The 12600-nt window shown below is 39.6% G+C and overlaps 1 protein-coding gene across 1 annotated transcript in view; it reads left to right on the top strand.

Annotated features, from left to right (window-relative positions):
- LOC309667344 (uncharacterized protein) overlaps positions 1 to 12600 on the top strand; it is a 180913-nt gene that overhangs the window by 74725 nt on the left and 93588 nt on the right. The window contains 9 exon segments of the mRNA XM_082475725.1: positions 652 to 744; positions 746 to 756; positions 1280 to 1334; positions 2556 to 2882; positions 6158 to 6447; positions 7873 to 7969; positions 8943 to 9130; positions 10222 to 10297; positions 10437 to 10547. Coding sequence (XP_082331851.1) covers positions 652 to 744; positions 746 to 756; positions 1280 to 1334; positions 2556 to 2882; positions 6158 to 6447; positions 7873 to 7969; positions 8943 to 9130; positions 10222 to 10297; positions 10437 to 10547 — 1248 coding nt within the window.

Below are 12600 nucleotides of genomic sequence, written 5' to 3'. Positions count from 1 at the left end.
GAATCTGGGTTTTCTAGGGCAGCACGTACACGATGTTTATTTGTAAGCTTATTTGCATTGTTGAATTCCAAGCATGACTACAATCTTAAAGGGAGGTTTCCCATCCTAATTACATTTAATGATACCAAAGAATTGACAACCTGTTTTCATTCAGTCACACAGTTTATAGCGAAAGAAGGGTGAAACCTACCCCCTTGTAAGACATTAAAGTGTAAAATTATATTTATTTTTTAAAAGGTTGCAATTATTTCTAGGACACTACAGGAAATGATCACAGTCTATGTCCTCTGGGGAAAAGCTAGGAGATAGCGATTGTTGCAGTACAGTTACCTTAGGCCTGCTTAGAATTTTTTCCTTGTAGTCAATTATTTGACAGAAAGAAGTTTTCTTGTGCCTCATAAGATCACCTGAAGCTGGTTGCCTTTGCTTTCCCTGGCTGACCCTCGGCTCAGGCTAAAGACAAGCATGTCTCTTTGTGAGTGAATCCTTAAAACCCGTGTCTGGGTGAAAATTAGTCAAATAATGAAGAGATGCAAAGGGCTGATGTTCTGTTCTTATCATGCCAAGGCTCATAACTCACATCCATGGGAAAGTTTGACTTTTCTAATTTTAACTTTTATGTGATATTTCTAGATAGAGTGTCAGTGAGAGTATGTCCAGAGGCTTTGGCGTGAAGGCCATCCAGATGCTAGCAATACATTTGGACTTCCCCTTAACATAATTTGCAGACAACTCATTTCCATCAACCAATAGCTGGTAAGTTGGTGTTGTCTTTAGACATTTTATATTTAATTTCTGGATAATTTAAGGGTATGATGTTAAGCCTAATACTATTCTACAAAGCACCTCTCAAGTATTTGGAGCTGAGAGAAGTAAATATAAAAGTCACAGAAGAGGGATTCCTTTGCATACTCAATATCTGTTTACTTTGTAAATAAAGAATAGGAGGCTAGAATTTAAACTTACGCCACTGGGTGCAGAATCTTCATTCCCTTGAGGAGTCCTAAAAAACCCCAGTTGCTCTTGAAATGCTGTCATAGGATTTATCAGAGGTGCCACACAAGCCAACATATATGAAACACGGATGTGCTTTAAATTTCTCAAAAAGGAATTTCCTTATTCTAGCAAGTGTCAACAAAAAGGTTTCTGCAGACTCATCTTGTGATACCACCTTCACCCCTTTAAGGAGCAGATTAAATTTCCTGAGATCACTCAGAGAGAGTACATGAAGTCACCCCCTTGATATGTGGTATGATACCCCCTCACCATTCCTTTCCAGGCTTCAAGGGTACAGAGGAACCAAGAAGCTGGTGACAAGCTCCAAGTTGGTCTGTGTAACCCAAGATCACAACCTCTCTGTTGCTCTAAATGGGTGGAGAAATTGTCCAGCTCCTTTCAACATTCAAGAAATATTTTTGAGCATCTACGTGTACCAGGCAGTGTGCTAGGAGCTGAGGACACAGAATGAACACTGCAGGCATGGCCCTATGCTCCTGTGAAGTGTATAGTCTAGCAGTACAGGCAGACTTGCAGCAAGAGATTGCCACAATGGGCTGTGATGTCATCTTGGTCCATCATTTCATGGACAGGCATCCCATGGGTAGGGTGCCATGGGATTTCATAGCTGAAGTTCTAACCTTTTCTTCCTTTCTCTTGAGAAAGAACCCTGGGAGCTCCAGGCACAAGACTGCATTTTCTCCAAAGACCTTTCTCAGGACTGATTTTTTAACTATAGTAAGTTTGAGACATCTACTGTTCAGGAAGTGGTTTTTGACAGAACATGCTAGGACTATATGGATACTAAAACCCGTCAGAGTGTCTCAAAAGCAAATGATATTTACTTGATGAGATTCCTTTCCAGACTTAGGATTGTATTTTCTAAGATCTAGGACTAAGAAGAATCCCATTTGCATGGGTTTAAGAAGTATTTAGATATAGAAAGGCCCTTGACTTGACTGGTGCTATATCCTTTATTTCCAAAGGAATAACCCACAGGAAAGTGTTTTATTATTTCTGGCCTCATTCATTCATAAAATATAACATTTTTATGGCAAACATGAATGATTCCAGCAGTTGTGTACAGAACTTAAAAATCGTCTTCATCAAAAAAAAAAAAAAAAAATCGTCTTCATCCATTATCATTTTGGGGGAAAAAAATGGATAAAGAATCGTTTGAAAAATAGAAATAGTCATGGAAAGTATTTGTTTAATATTTAGATACTTTTATTTTAAGTTATTTTGTTTTCAAATATTTGGCTAAATATTGATTACTGAAATGTTGACAGGTTTGCCATATACAATTTTAGAATCCTTTTTTTCAATTTTATTGAGATATAATTGATATACAGCACTGTATACATTTAAGGTGTACAGCATAATGATTTGACTTACAATGAATCTTATTCTTTTTTGCTTTTAGAGTAAACTATGTCTTCCGATTTTAAAAAGGTTCACATTAAAGCAAAAAGCACGTTGTGTAACTTGATGGGCTCCCTGGACAGCCTCTGAGGCCCCATTGAGCTTCCAATTTTTTATAATGCCCTGGATTATAAGAGTGTTTTATTGGTCTTGAAAAATATAAAATTCAAATACCTGTGGAAACATTAAGTTCTTCACAGTGTAAAATCGTCATTAATTGTTTCTCTTCATTAAGCCCAGCTTTGACAAACATTTATCTGCTGGAGTTCCACCCTTCCCTGGGCCTGGCTTTACGCATCCCCAGAGCCCTTGAGCACCTCCTCAGGGAGGCCTGCCACACCGGCACGCCCACATCAGCCAGTGCCCTCACCTTGCTAGAGAGACACGTGCTGCAGCTGGCCCTGGATGTGTGGCTCACTCCGGCCAAGCCCAAGTCCTGGTACAGCGCACAGCTCCAAAAAGACGTAGGTTCTCTGAAAGGGATAGGTGGGTCCTTGGCAAAGAGAATGTTTCCTCCCAGATGTTACTACTTAGCTTTGTTTTTATGTTTGGCTCTATTCCCCTCTATTTGGCCAGGGGCAGATCATAGTCCTAGGGCTTGCCAACATTTTTATTTTTATTTTTTTTCATTATTGGTCAAAGTTTCTAGTTTATCAGGATGCTGCTACAGTTATAATTTAAAGGGAGATGTACTAGGTATGGGGAGAATATTTTCTGGTTTATTATTTATATTTTTTAAATATTTTTTTAATTAAATTATTTTCTTTCTAAGATTCTTCCTAAAATGAACTCTTTTGTCCTGAGCTGAGATCTGGTAGAGGAGAGACAGCACTGAGTGAGGAGTCAGTGACTTGGACTCAAGTTCAGTCCTGCCATTAACTTGCTGTGTGACTCTGAGCCTTACTTTCCTATTTTTTAACATAATGTTTGTGTATTTGAGGGGAAGAGGGTAGAAGTGAGCTCAATGATCACTAAAGCCCCTTCCAGCTCTAATGCACTATGGTTCAAACTGTGGCCCAGTGATTTACATGGTGTTTGTAATTGGATTTTAATTCTTTTCTTTTTCTATTAAGGCTATCACAGTTGAGCCTGGGATTCTAATTTGACTTTACTCTGGGTGAGTACTTGCTGTTAAGATGAAGGAACTTTCAAGGGCCCCAGCTGCCAAAAATATTTGTTCCACAGGTCTGCCTCAGCCTCCTATCTCCTCCTGCCCAAACTAAAGTTTTATTTTCTTTTAAATTAATTTTGAGTTGATGGAAAGTAAAATTTAGAATTGTAGCAAAAGAGGAAAACAGAAAATTACTCTAAATATAACCACTCAAATGCATTTGTAATCATTATTTTTCTGAATTCAAGTATTCTTCATATACGTTTTACATAGTTCTTTCTAATCATATCCTTCATACACTATCTTCTGTTTTTCTCAGTTAACATCATATTATATATTCTTCCATTTTGCTAATAGTCTTTTTACTCACTCACTTTACAACCACATAATTCCCCTAAGTGGTGAATCATAACTTATCCAACCATCAATGGGCATTCAAGTAGTTTCCAATTTTTCATTATTATTAAAAATGCTATAAGGTACATCTCCATGCTCACAGATATTTCCGTATTTTGAATCAATTCCTTTGGATAGATGACAGAAGTGGATTTGCTGAAACAAAATTGAAGTCTTTTGATATATGTTGGCAGATCACTTTCCAGAAGAGTCATGCCAAACTATAATACCACTGATAGTGTATTAGAGTACCAGTTCTGCTATACCCTACAATGTTAGGTATAAGCATGTAATGTCTGTGCTAATATAGACATATTATATATAAAGGTGGCATTACACTGCTGATTTTCTTTCCTTGCTATTTGTTGAGATTAAATATTCTTCCAAATGTCTTGTTATTAGTTGTATTTTTTATGAATTTTCTGTTCTTTCCCTTAGTTTATTTATCTCTTGGAATCCTAATGTCATTCCTATCCACTTACATGAGCTCTTCTTTAAAAAAAAAAACTTTAACCCTTTTGTCCATCATATTTTCTGCAAATATTTTCCCCAATTTGTCTTTTTATTTTTTAACAGAAACTTATTTTCATGTAGTCAAATCTATTTGTCTTTTCTTTTGCAATTTCTTCTATCCTCCTAAATCCAGAAAGCAAAAATTCCTCCAGATGTTTCATATTTTATCTTATTTTATTCTAATTGCTTAAAGTTTTATCTTATTTCAAAAATATTTAACTCCTTTGAGTGTTCCACCTGGAGTGTGTGTGCATGTATGTGTGTGTATATGAGTGTGTGTGTGGTGTAAGGTATGGCTCAAAATAGAATTTTTCCCCAAATTACCAGCCATGTATCCTACTACCATTTATTGAGGATTATTTTCACATTGTATTATGGTACCAGATTTTTTTTTTAATGTATTTTTAGTTCTCCTATAAATCGTAGTAAATATATGGGGTAACTATCCAGTCTCTCATTGATCCCACACTTTATTTTATTTTATTTTATATTTTTGGCCGCACTGCATGGCTTGCGGGATCTTAGTTCCCCGACCAGGAATTGAATCCAGGCCCTTGGCAGTGAAAGTGCCAAGTCCTAACCACTGGACCACTAGGGAATTCCCCACACAATTTTAATTGTTATTATTCTTGAAATGTGTTCAAATTGGGACCTAGAAATGATAAATATTCAGATTAATCTTCTGTATTGGGACAGAAAATGGGGCAGGTATTGCCCTCAGAAGACAAGCAGGAAATTAGTTTAATAAATCTCTTTATCACTTTGAAAGACTTCAATTGTCTAGAAATTGCATCTTGGAGTAGGCAAGGACTTTGGTAGATAAGTGGATCTACCCTTGGGAAGCCAAACCAGGAAAGGCAGACTAGGGGGTCTCCAAACTGGGTCCTTGCTGGGAGTGGTATATTAGAGGGTAGCAAAAATGTCAGAGCAGAGGAGGTGACCAAGGCAGAAGGACATTAAAGAACAATGTGGTTACTTCACAGATCACCCAGGGCTGACTCTGAGTGGAGGAGCACTGCAGAGGCAGTTTGGTATACTGTAAAACTACAGCTTGCAGCGGGGAAACCTAAGTTTATTCTTGGTACTGTTGTATGACCTTAGAAAATTTCAGTGTTGCTTCTGACCCCTCACTGGTAAAATGGAAATAATAGTATCTGTGATGCCTAAATCATGGATATCTTGTGAAAATAAAAATGAGTTAATATACGTGAAAATACTTGAAATTTTTTAAACTTCAATTAGAGTTTATAAGAAATTATTGATATTATTATTATTATTGGCCACTAAAATACTTGAAATATATCAGAGACTTCTATTTCTATTTAGGTCATCTTTGTCATTTCTCTGTTTATTTTGGCTTAAAACATTTATGATAATGGTAATAGCAAATACTCTGTACCAAGCACTTTTGCATATATTAACTCACTTAACCCTCTCAACAACCCTATGATACTGTTTTGATCTATCAGTTCCTATTAGGTGCTGTTATTATCCTTATCCCCACTTTGCAGATGAGGAAACTGAGAGACAGCTAAATTGAGTAAATTGCCCCAAATCTCACAGCTTATAAGTGTCAGAGCTAGGACTTGAGCCCTGGAACTCTGGATCCAAAGTCTATGCTGCTGATGTATTTTTCTTAATATGTCAAATTTCTTTGTGTGTGTGTGTGTGTGTGTGTGTGTGTGTGTGTGTGTTTTAAAGTATTCTGTTTTCTTTCAGCTGTTTTCAGCTAAAGTGATGGGTGATCCCTTCCTCGTGGGGGAGGTAGGCCTGCTTGCATTCAAGTCTGCAGCAGACGAAGGACAGAACAAAGGCCAAGATTCTCATATGCTGCTCCTACAGATGTTTTCCAAACTTTTGGAACTCTTGACCCTCCGGCATAGGCTGATAGAGATGAGTCTGGAGAGTGTACAGTTAGCACGGTCAGTAGGGGGACTGAGGATACAGATGGAGGATAACAGACTACGGGTCCCCCTACCTGCAAGCCTTGCCCCATCTGTGCCCCCAGAGTAGCCAGAATGAGCTTTCTAAATGGCTGAAATGATGACCTCCCTTTCTCCCTCCCTCCATTGTTTATCCTCTCACTCAGGCCTCCCCACATGCCTCTCTGACCACTCAGCTAGGCTGGGTTCTCCTCCGAGCACCCGGGCTTCCTCTTCATTCAGCCATTACCTTTTAATTATATGCTTAATATTGGTTTGTTGGTTTTCCTGCTAGTGTAAGCTCCCTAAATGGAAAAGCTCTCTCCATGTTGTTTTCCATAGTATCCTATCAGGGGTATGAAGCCTGACCCTCACTGGGAACTCAGTGAATACTGACTGTATTTGCTCTCAAATATAATGAAGTTGAATAGCAGAGCAGAAGCAATGGAGGGCCTAAAGAAAGGAAAGAATGAGTCAGAGACAGCATCCAGGTCTGGCAGAGGTATAGAAGGTTCAGCAGGCAGGGGGAGAGAACACTTAGTGAGTTCGGTTTTAGATATGAGCGTGAGATGATGGTAAGACATTTAAGTGAACATGTTCCCCAAACTGGAAAAATATGGAACTTGAAGATTTGTTGCAAACATGTATGAGTTCTGTTGTGTTCTGTCCCCATGAGAGGCCCTGAAGACACAAAGAGTCCAATCATCAACCATCAACCACTGTCTAGGGCCTAGTGTGGCCAGGGTCTGTACTGGGGACTTTACATGTATTAGTTCATTTACTCCTCAGAATATTCTTTTGATATGATAGCTTTGTGATGTCCTTATGATATGATGTTATGATATGATAGCTTACAAACATGTTACCAGCAGGAAGGTAGAGGCTCAGAAAAATTAAGTAATTTGCCTAAGATCAAATAACTAGAAAGTAGTAGAAGCAGAATTCAAACTATGAGCCCAGATATTATTAACTGCTATGATACTACCTCCTCATAATTTCTGATCCTTGTTCTCAGGGAGTTCACAATGTAAAAGTTCCCCCTAATAAAGTTTAGTATGATATTTTAGTCATATGAACAAAATACCATGGGAGCACAGGAAATAGTGTATTTCACTCTTTCTAAGTGAATCAGAGAAAGTTCCATAGAAAATGGCCTAGGGATGATTGTGTAACTCCAAAATTCGTATGTTCAAGCTCTAACCCCTAGTACCTCAGAATGTGACTTTATTTGGAGATAGGGTCTTTACAGAGGTAGTCAAGTTAAAATGAAGTTAAAGTGAAGAGTAGGCTCTTATCTAATATGACTGGTGTCCTTATAAGAAGAGGTAGGTTGGACACAGACATACCCAGAAGGAATACTGTGTGAAACCACAAGGACAAGATGGCCATCTATTAGCTGAGAAAGGCCTAGAACAGCTCCTTCACTCAGAACCCTCAGAAGGAACCAACCCTGCAACACTTTGATCTTGGACTTCTGTCCTCCAGAACTGAGACAAATTTCTGTTGTTTAAGCCCCCCAGTTTATGGTACCGTTTCACAGCAGCCTAGCAAACTAATACAGGTGCCATTTGAACTCAGCCTTAATGTACCAACTTCTCAAGACGAAGAAGTGTGTTAGAATGGGGGTAAGAGAGGAAGGGAAGACATTCTAGACACAGAAGGCTGAAATGCCAGAGCGACATCTGAATGGATCTTGGCTGCAAGCCATGGACACGTGAGAGTAGAGCTCAGAGTTGAAGCAGGACAAAGATGGGGGTCACAGGTTCTTACACAAGGGGGTGATGGTTAGGGCCTGGAGTTGGATGACAGACTCCCTCAGGAGGGCATGGAGAAGGTGAGAAGAGGATTGGGTTTAGAACACCAGGAAACACCAGGATTTGAAAATAAAGAGGAGAAGCCAGAACGTAGCGACAGCAGCGGTGGCGGGACGGGGGCAGCGGTGCTTGGCTGCTCAGCCAGTGCCCTGGCATGGGGTGGGTGCAGCTCTTTGTGGTCCGCCAGAGCCACAACCATGTCATCAACACCCCGGGGGAATGTCTAGCAGGGGCTGTGCACATGCGACTGGCGCCACTGCCCTTCCAGCCATCCGGGTGACCTGCACAGGGTCCTGCAGGGTCTCCAACAAGGTCAGTGACGTGGTATGGGTGGTAGAGGAGGGCTATTTCAAAAAAAAAAAGAGGAGAAGCCAATGAAGACTGAGAGAGAGTGGTCAAGAGGCAGAAGCATGGAGATCCTGGATCCAGGAGAACAAAAATGTTCCTCAAGGAGGAGACAGGCCAGCCATGAGGAGCTCTGAGAAAAAATGGTGAACCTCCTATTGAGGGCAATATTGGTGACCTCAGGAGAGCTCTGAGGACAGAAGCCAGCTTGTAGGAAATGAGAGTTGAGGAAGTGCCCAAGCATATCTCCTCCTACCTTAACTACTATCTTTAACTGTCAGAGTTTAGGGCAGACTCAAAACCTTTGTGACTCATTCACTTCACCCCGGACTTGGCTTACTTTTGTTTTGACTTTTGCTTTTGTGCTTATTCAGATGGTTTGGTTTTCTTACCACTTACTTTCCTTTTAGGGGAAAATAATAGCAAATGTTCTTGGCTTTCCCCCCCCCTTTTAGTCTCTATAAGGACTTGGCGTGGGAGATGGGTTTTGAAGAGTTCCATTTGTATCTGAAGCCTCTTCACTTTGAATTTGCATCACACGAGGACAAGGTGGTCCATCCACTTCCTGTCTTTATAATCTCTCTGCTGGAGGACAGTGACCACGTAGATAGGTGAGCCTTGAGAGGGTCAAAGTAAAAATAATGTAACAGTAGAATGAGTGGCCAGTAAAAAATAATTTCTATCACCGCTGGCCATGCAAATGCAATTGCATTCTAAATTCTCTCCCTTATAATCTATCTGCCATGATGCCATTGTTTTTCTTTTCCTTTCTTTTTTTTTTTGTTTGAATGTTATTTTATTTATTTTTTATACAGCAGGTTCTTATTAGTTATCTGTTTTATACATATTAGTATATACATGTCAATCCCAATCTCCCAATTCATCCCCCCACCACCGCCCCCGCCTCCACCACTTTCCCCCCTTGGTGTCCATACATTTGTTCTCTACATCTGTGTCTCTATTTCTGCCCTGCAAACCAGTTCATCTGTACCATTTTTCTAGGTTCCACATATATGCGTTAATATACGATATTTGTTTTTCTCTGTCTGACTTACTTCACTCTGTATGACAGTCTCTAGATCCATCCATGTCTCTACAAATGACCCAATTTCGTTCCTTTTTATGGCTGAGTAATATTCCATTGTATATATGTACCACATTTTCTTTATCCATTCATCTGTCCATGGGCATTTAGATTGCTTCCATGACCTGGCTATTGTAAATAGTGCTGCAATGAATATTGGGGTGCATGTGTCTTTTTGAATTATGGTTTTCTTGGGGTATATGCCCAGTAGTGGGATTGCTGGGTCATATGGTAATTCTATTTTTAGTTCTTTAAGGAACCTCCATACTGTTCTCCATAGTGGCTGTATCAATTTACATTCCCACCAACAGTGCAAGAGGGTTCCCTTTTCTCCACACCCTCTCCAGCATTTGTTGTCTGTAGATTTTCTGATGATGCCCATTCTTACTGGTGTGAGATGATACCTCATTGCAGTTTTGATTTGCATTTCTCTTGTCACTCAGATGGCCTTCTTTGCTTCTACATGTGTATGTGCAGGTTTGTATTTGTGTGTGTATGTTTTAAATACTAATCTAATCTTGGCAGTTTTACAAAAGCCTGCCTTTGAGCATATGTTTGCTAGTTAATCAGAGTCTACTCATCCTTTTCTGACAACTGGGGAAACCTGATGCTGTCCAGATACAGAGCAATTAGGCCTGGAGCCTGCCTTCATGGGATGGAACACTGCTTAGGGAGAGACCAAATTCAGGCTTGTGGCTGAGGAGCAAGGATCTCAACATATCCAGCAGTTTGATCCATACATTTACATGTTGAGTAAGTGGTGATCCCCACCCTCAACTTCACCTTTCTGTTATGAGAGAAATTCCTAATCACTTTCACATTTCTTCCTTTAGCTCTTGTTCCATTCGGGAGTGGAAAATATGCAAGTGACCCTTGCATGCCAAGCTACTCAGAAAAATGCTTTAATGGTGGCTGTCCAGCAGGCGTCCTTCTATCACACTCCCTGAGGGGCCCGTCATGCTGATGTCAAGGTCAGCCTGTAAGATAGAGAAGCCTGAGGCGTGCTACCACTACCACCAGCTACTGTCAGGCTGCCCCATTCTTTCCTCCCTCCCCCTTTCCCTCCCTCCTCCTTCCTCCCCTCCTCCCTCCTTTCCTTCTTCCCATCCTCCCCTTTTCCCTCCTTGTCTTTCTCCCTTTTTTGACCATTTTTTCCCTATCTTTTTACCTTCTTTCCTTTCCTCTTCCCCTCCCTTCCTTCTTTCCTAATACAATCTGACATATGATCAAATTCTTACTGGGTCTCTTAATTTTCAGTGGTTTGCTGATAATTTTTCCATTGTATGTGACTCTATAATATTGACTAGCTAGAATCAACCAGCAGAAAATATCCTGTTCCTCCACCCCTACCCTTTGTGGATAAATGATTCCATTGTTTTCTGTTTTATCCTTCCTGTATTTCTTTTTGCAAAAGTAACCAGATACATTTGCCCTTCTTTTTTTCACAAAAGGTAACACAAAATATATTCTCTTTCTTTTCCGAATTTTTTAGTTGTTATTGATATAATTCACATAACATAAAATTCACCCCTTTAACGTATAATTCACAAGATCATGCAGTCATCGCCACTATCTAATTCCAGAACATTTTCCTCATTCTCAAAAGAAATCCTGTACCCATTAGCAGTCAATCCCCATTCCCCACTTTCCTCAGCTCCTAGCAACCAGTAATCCACTTTCTGTCTCTATGGATTTGCCTATTCTGGACATTTCATATAAATGGAATCATACAATATATGGCCTTTTATGTCTGAATTTTTTCACTTAGCATAGTGTCTTCAAGCTTCATCCATATCATAGCATGTACCAGTACTTCATTTTTGTTTTGTTTTGTTTTTTACTGATTAATAGTATTTTATTATATGTATATACTACATTTTATTTATCCATTCATCAGTTGACAGACATTGGGTTGTTTTTACTTTTTAACTATTATGAATAATGCTGCCATGAACATTTATGTACAAGTTTTTGTAAGGACATATGTATGTTTTGAGTTTTGCTAATGCTTTTTATTATCTCTGTTTTTTATTTTAGCCATCCTAGTGAGGGTAAAATGATATCTCACTGTGGCTGTGATTTGTATTTTTCTAATTACTTATGACATTGAGCATCTTTTCATGTGCTTATTGGCTATTTGTATATCTTTGTTAAAGAAAAGTCAATTCAAATCCTTTGCCCTTTTATAAAATTGGATTTTTTTTATTATTGAGTTGTAAGTGTTCTTTACATATTCTGAATACAAGTTCCTTATCAAGTATATGATTTGCAAATATTTTCTTCCATTCTGAGGATCATCTTCTTACTTTCTTTTTTTTTTTTTAATTTATTTATTTATTTATTTACTTATTTATTTTTGGCTGCGTTGGGTCTTCGTTGCTGCACGCAGGCTTCCTCTAGTTTCAGTGAGCGGGGGCTACTCTTCATTGCGGTGCGCGGGCTTCTCATTGTGGTGGCTTCTTTTGTTGCGGAGCACGGGCTCTAGGTGCACAGGCTTCAGTAGTTGTGGCATGTGGGCTCAGTAGTTGTGGCTTGCAGGCTCTAGAGCGCAGGCTCAGCAGCTGTGGCGCACGGGCTTAGTTGCTCCGCGGCATGGGGGATCTTCCCAGACCAGGGCTCGAACCCGTGTACCCTGCATTGGCAGGCAGATTCTTAACCACTGTGCCACCAGGGAAGTCCCTTCTTACTTTCTTGATGGTGCTCTTTGAAACAAAATTTTTTCATTTTGTTGAGTCCAATTTACCTATTCTTCTTGTATTTTCTCCATTCTATTTCCAAGATTTTGAATCATCTTTACCATCATTACTCTGAATTCTTTTTCATGTAGACTGCCTATATCCTCTTCATTTGTTTGGTCTGGTGGGTTTTTACCTTGCTCCTTCATCTGCTGCATATTTCTCTGTCTTCTCATTTTGTTTAACTTACTTTGTTTGGGGTCTCCTTCTCGCAGGCTGCAAGTTCATAGTTCCCATTGTTTTTGGTGTTTGCCCCCAGTGG

The sequence above is a fragment of the Balaenoptera physalus genome (genome assembly GCF_965194825.1).
Source record: "Balaenoptera physalus genome assembly, chromosome: 9".
Classification (NCBI taxonomy): Eukaryota; Metazoa; Chordata; class Mammalia; order Artiodactyla; family Balaenopteridae; genus Balaenoptera; species Balaenoptera physalus.
The sequence above is the reverse complement of the archived record's forward strand: the minus strand, read 5'-3'. Positions and strand labels throughout refer to the sequence as shown.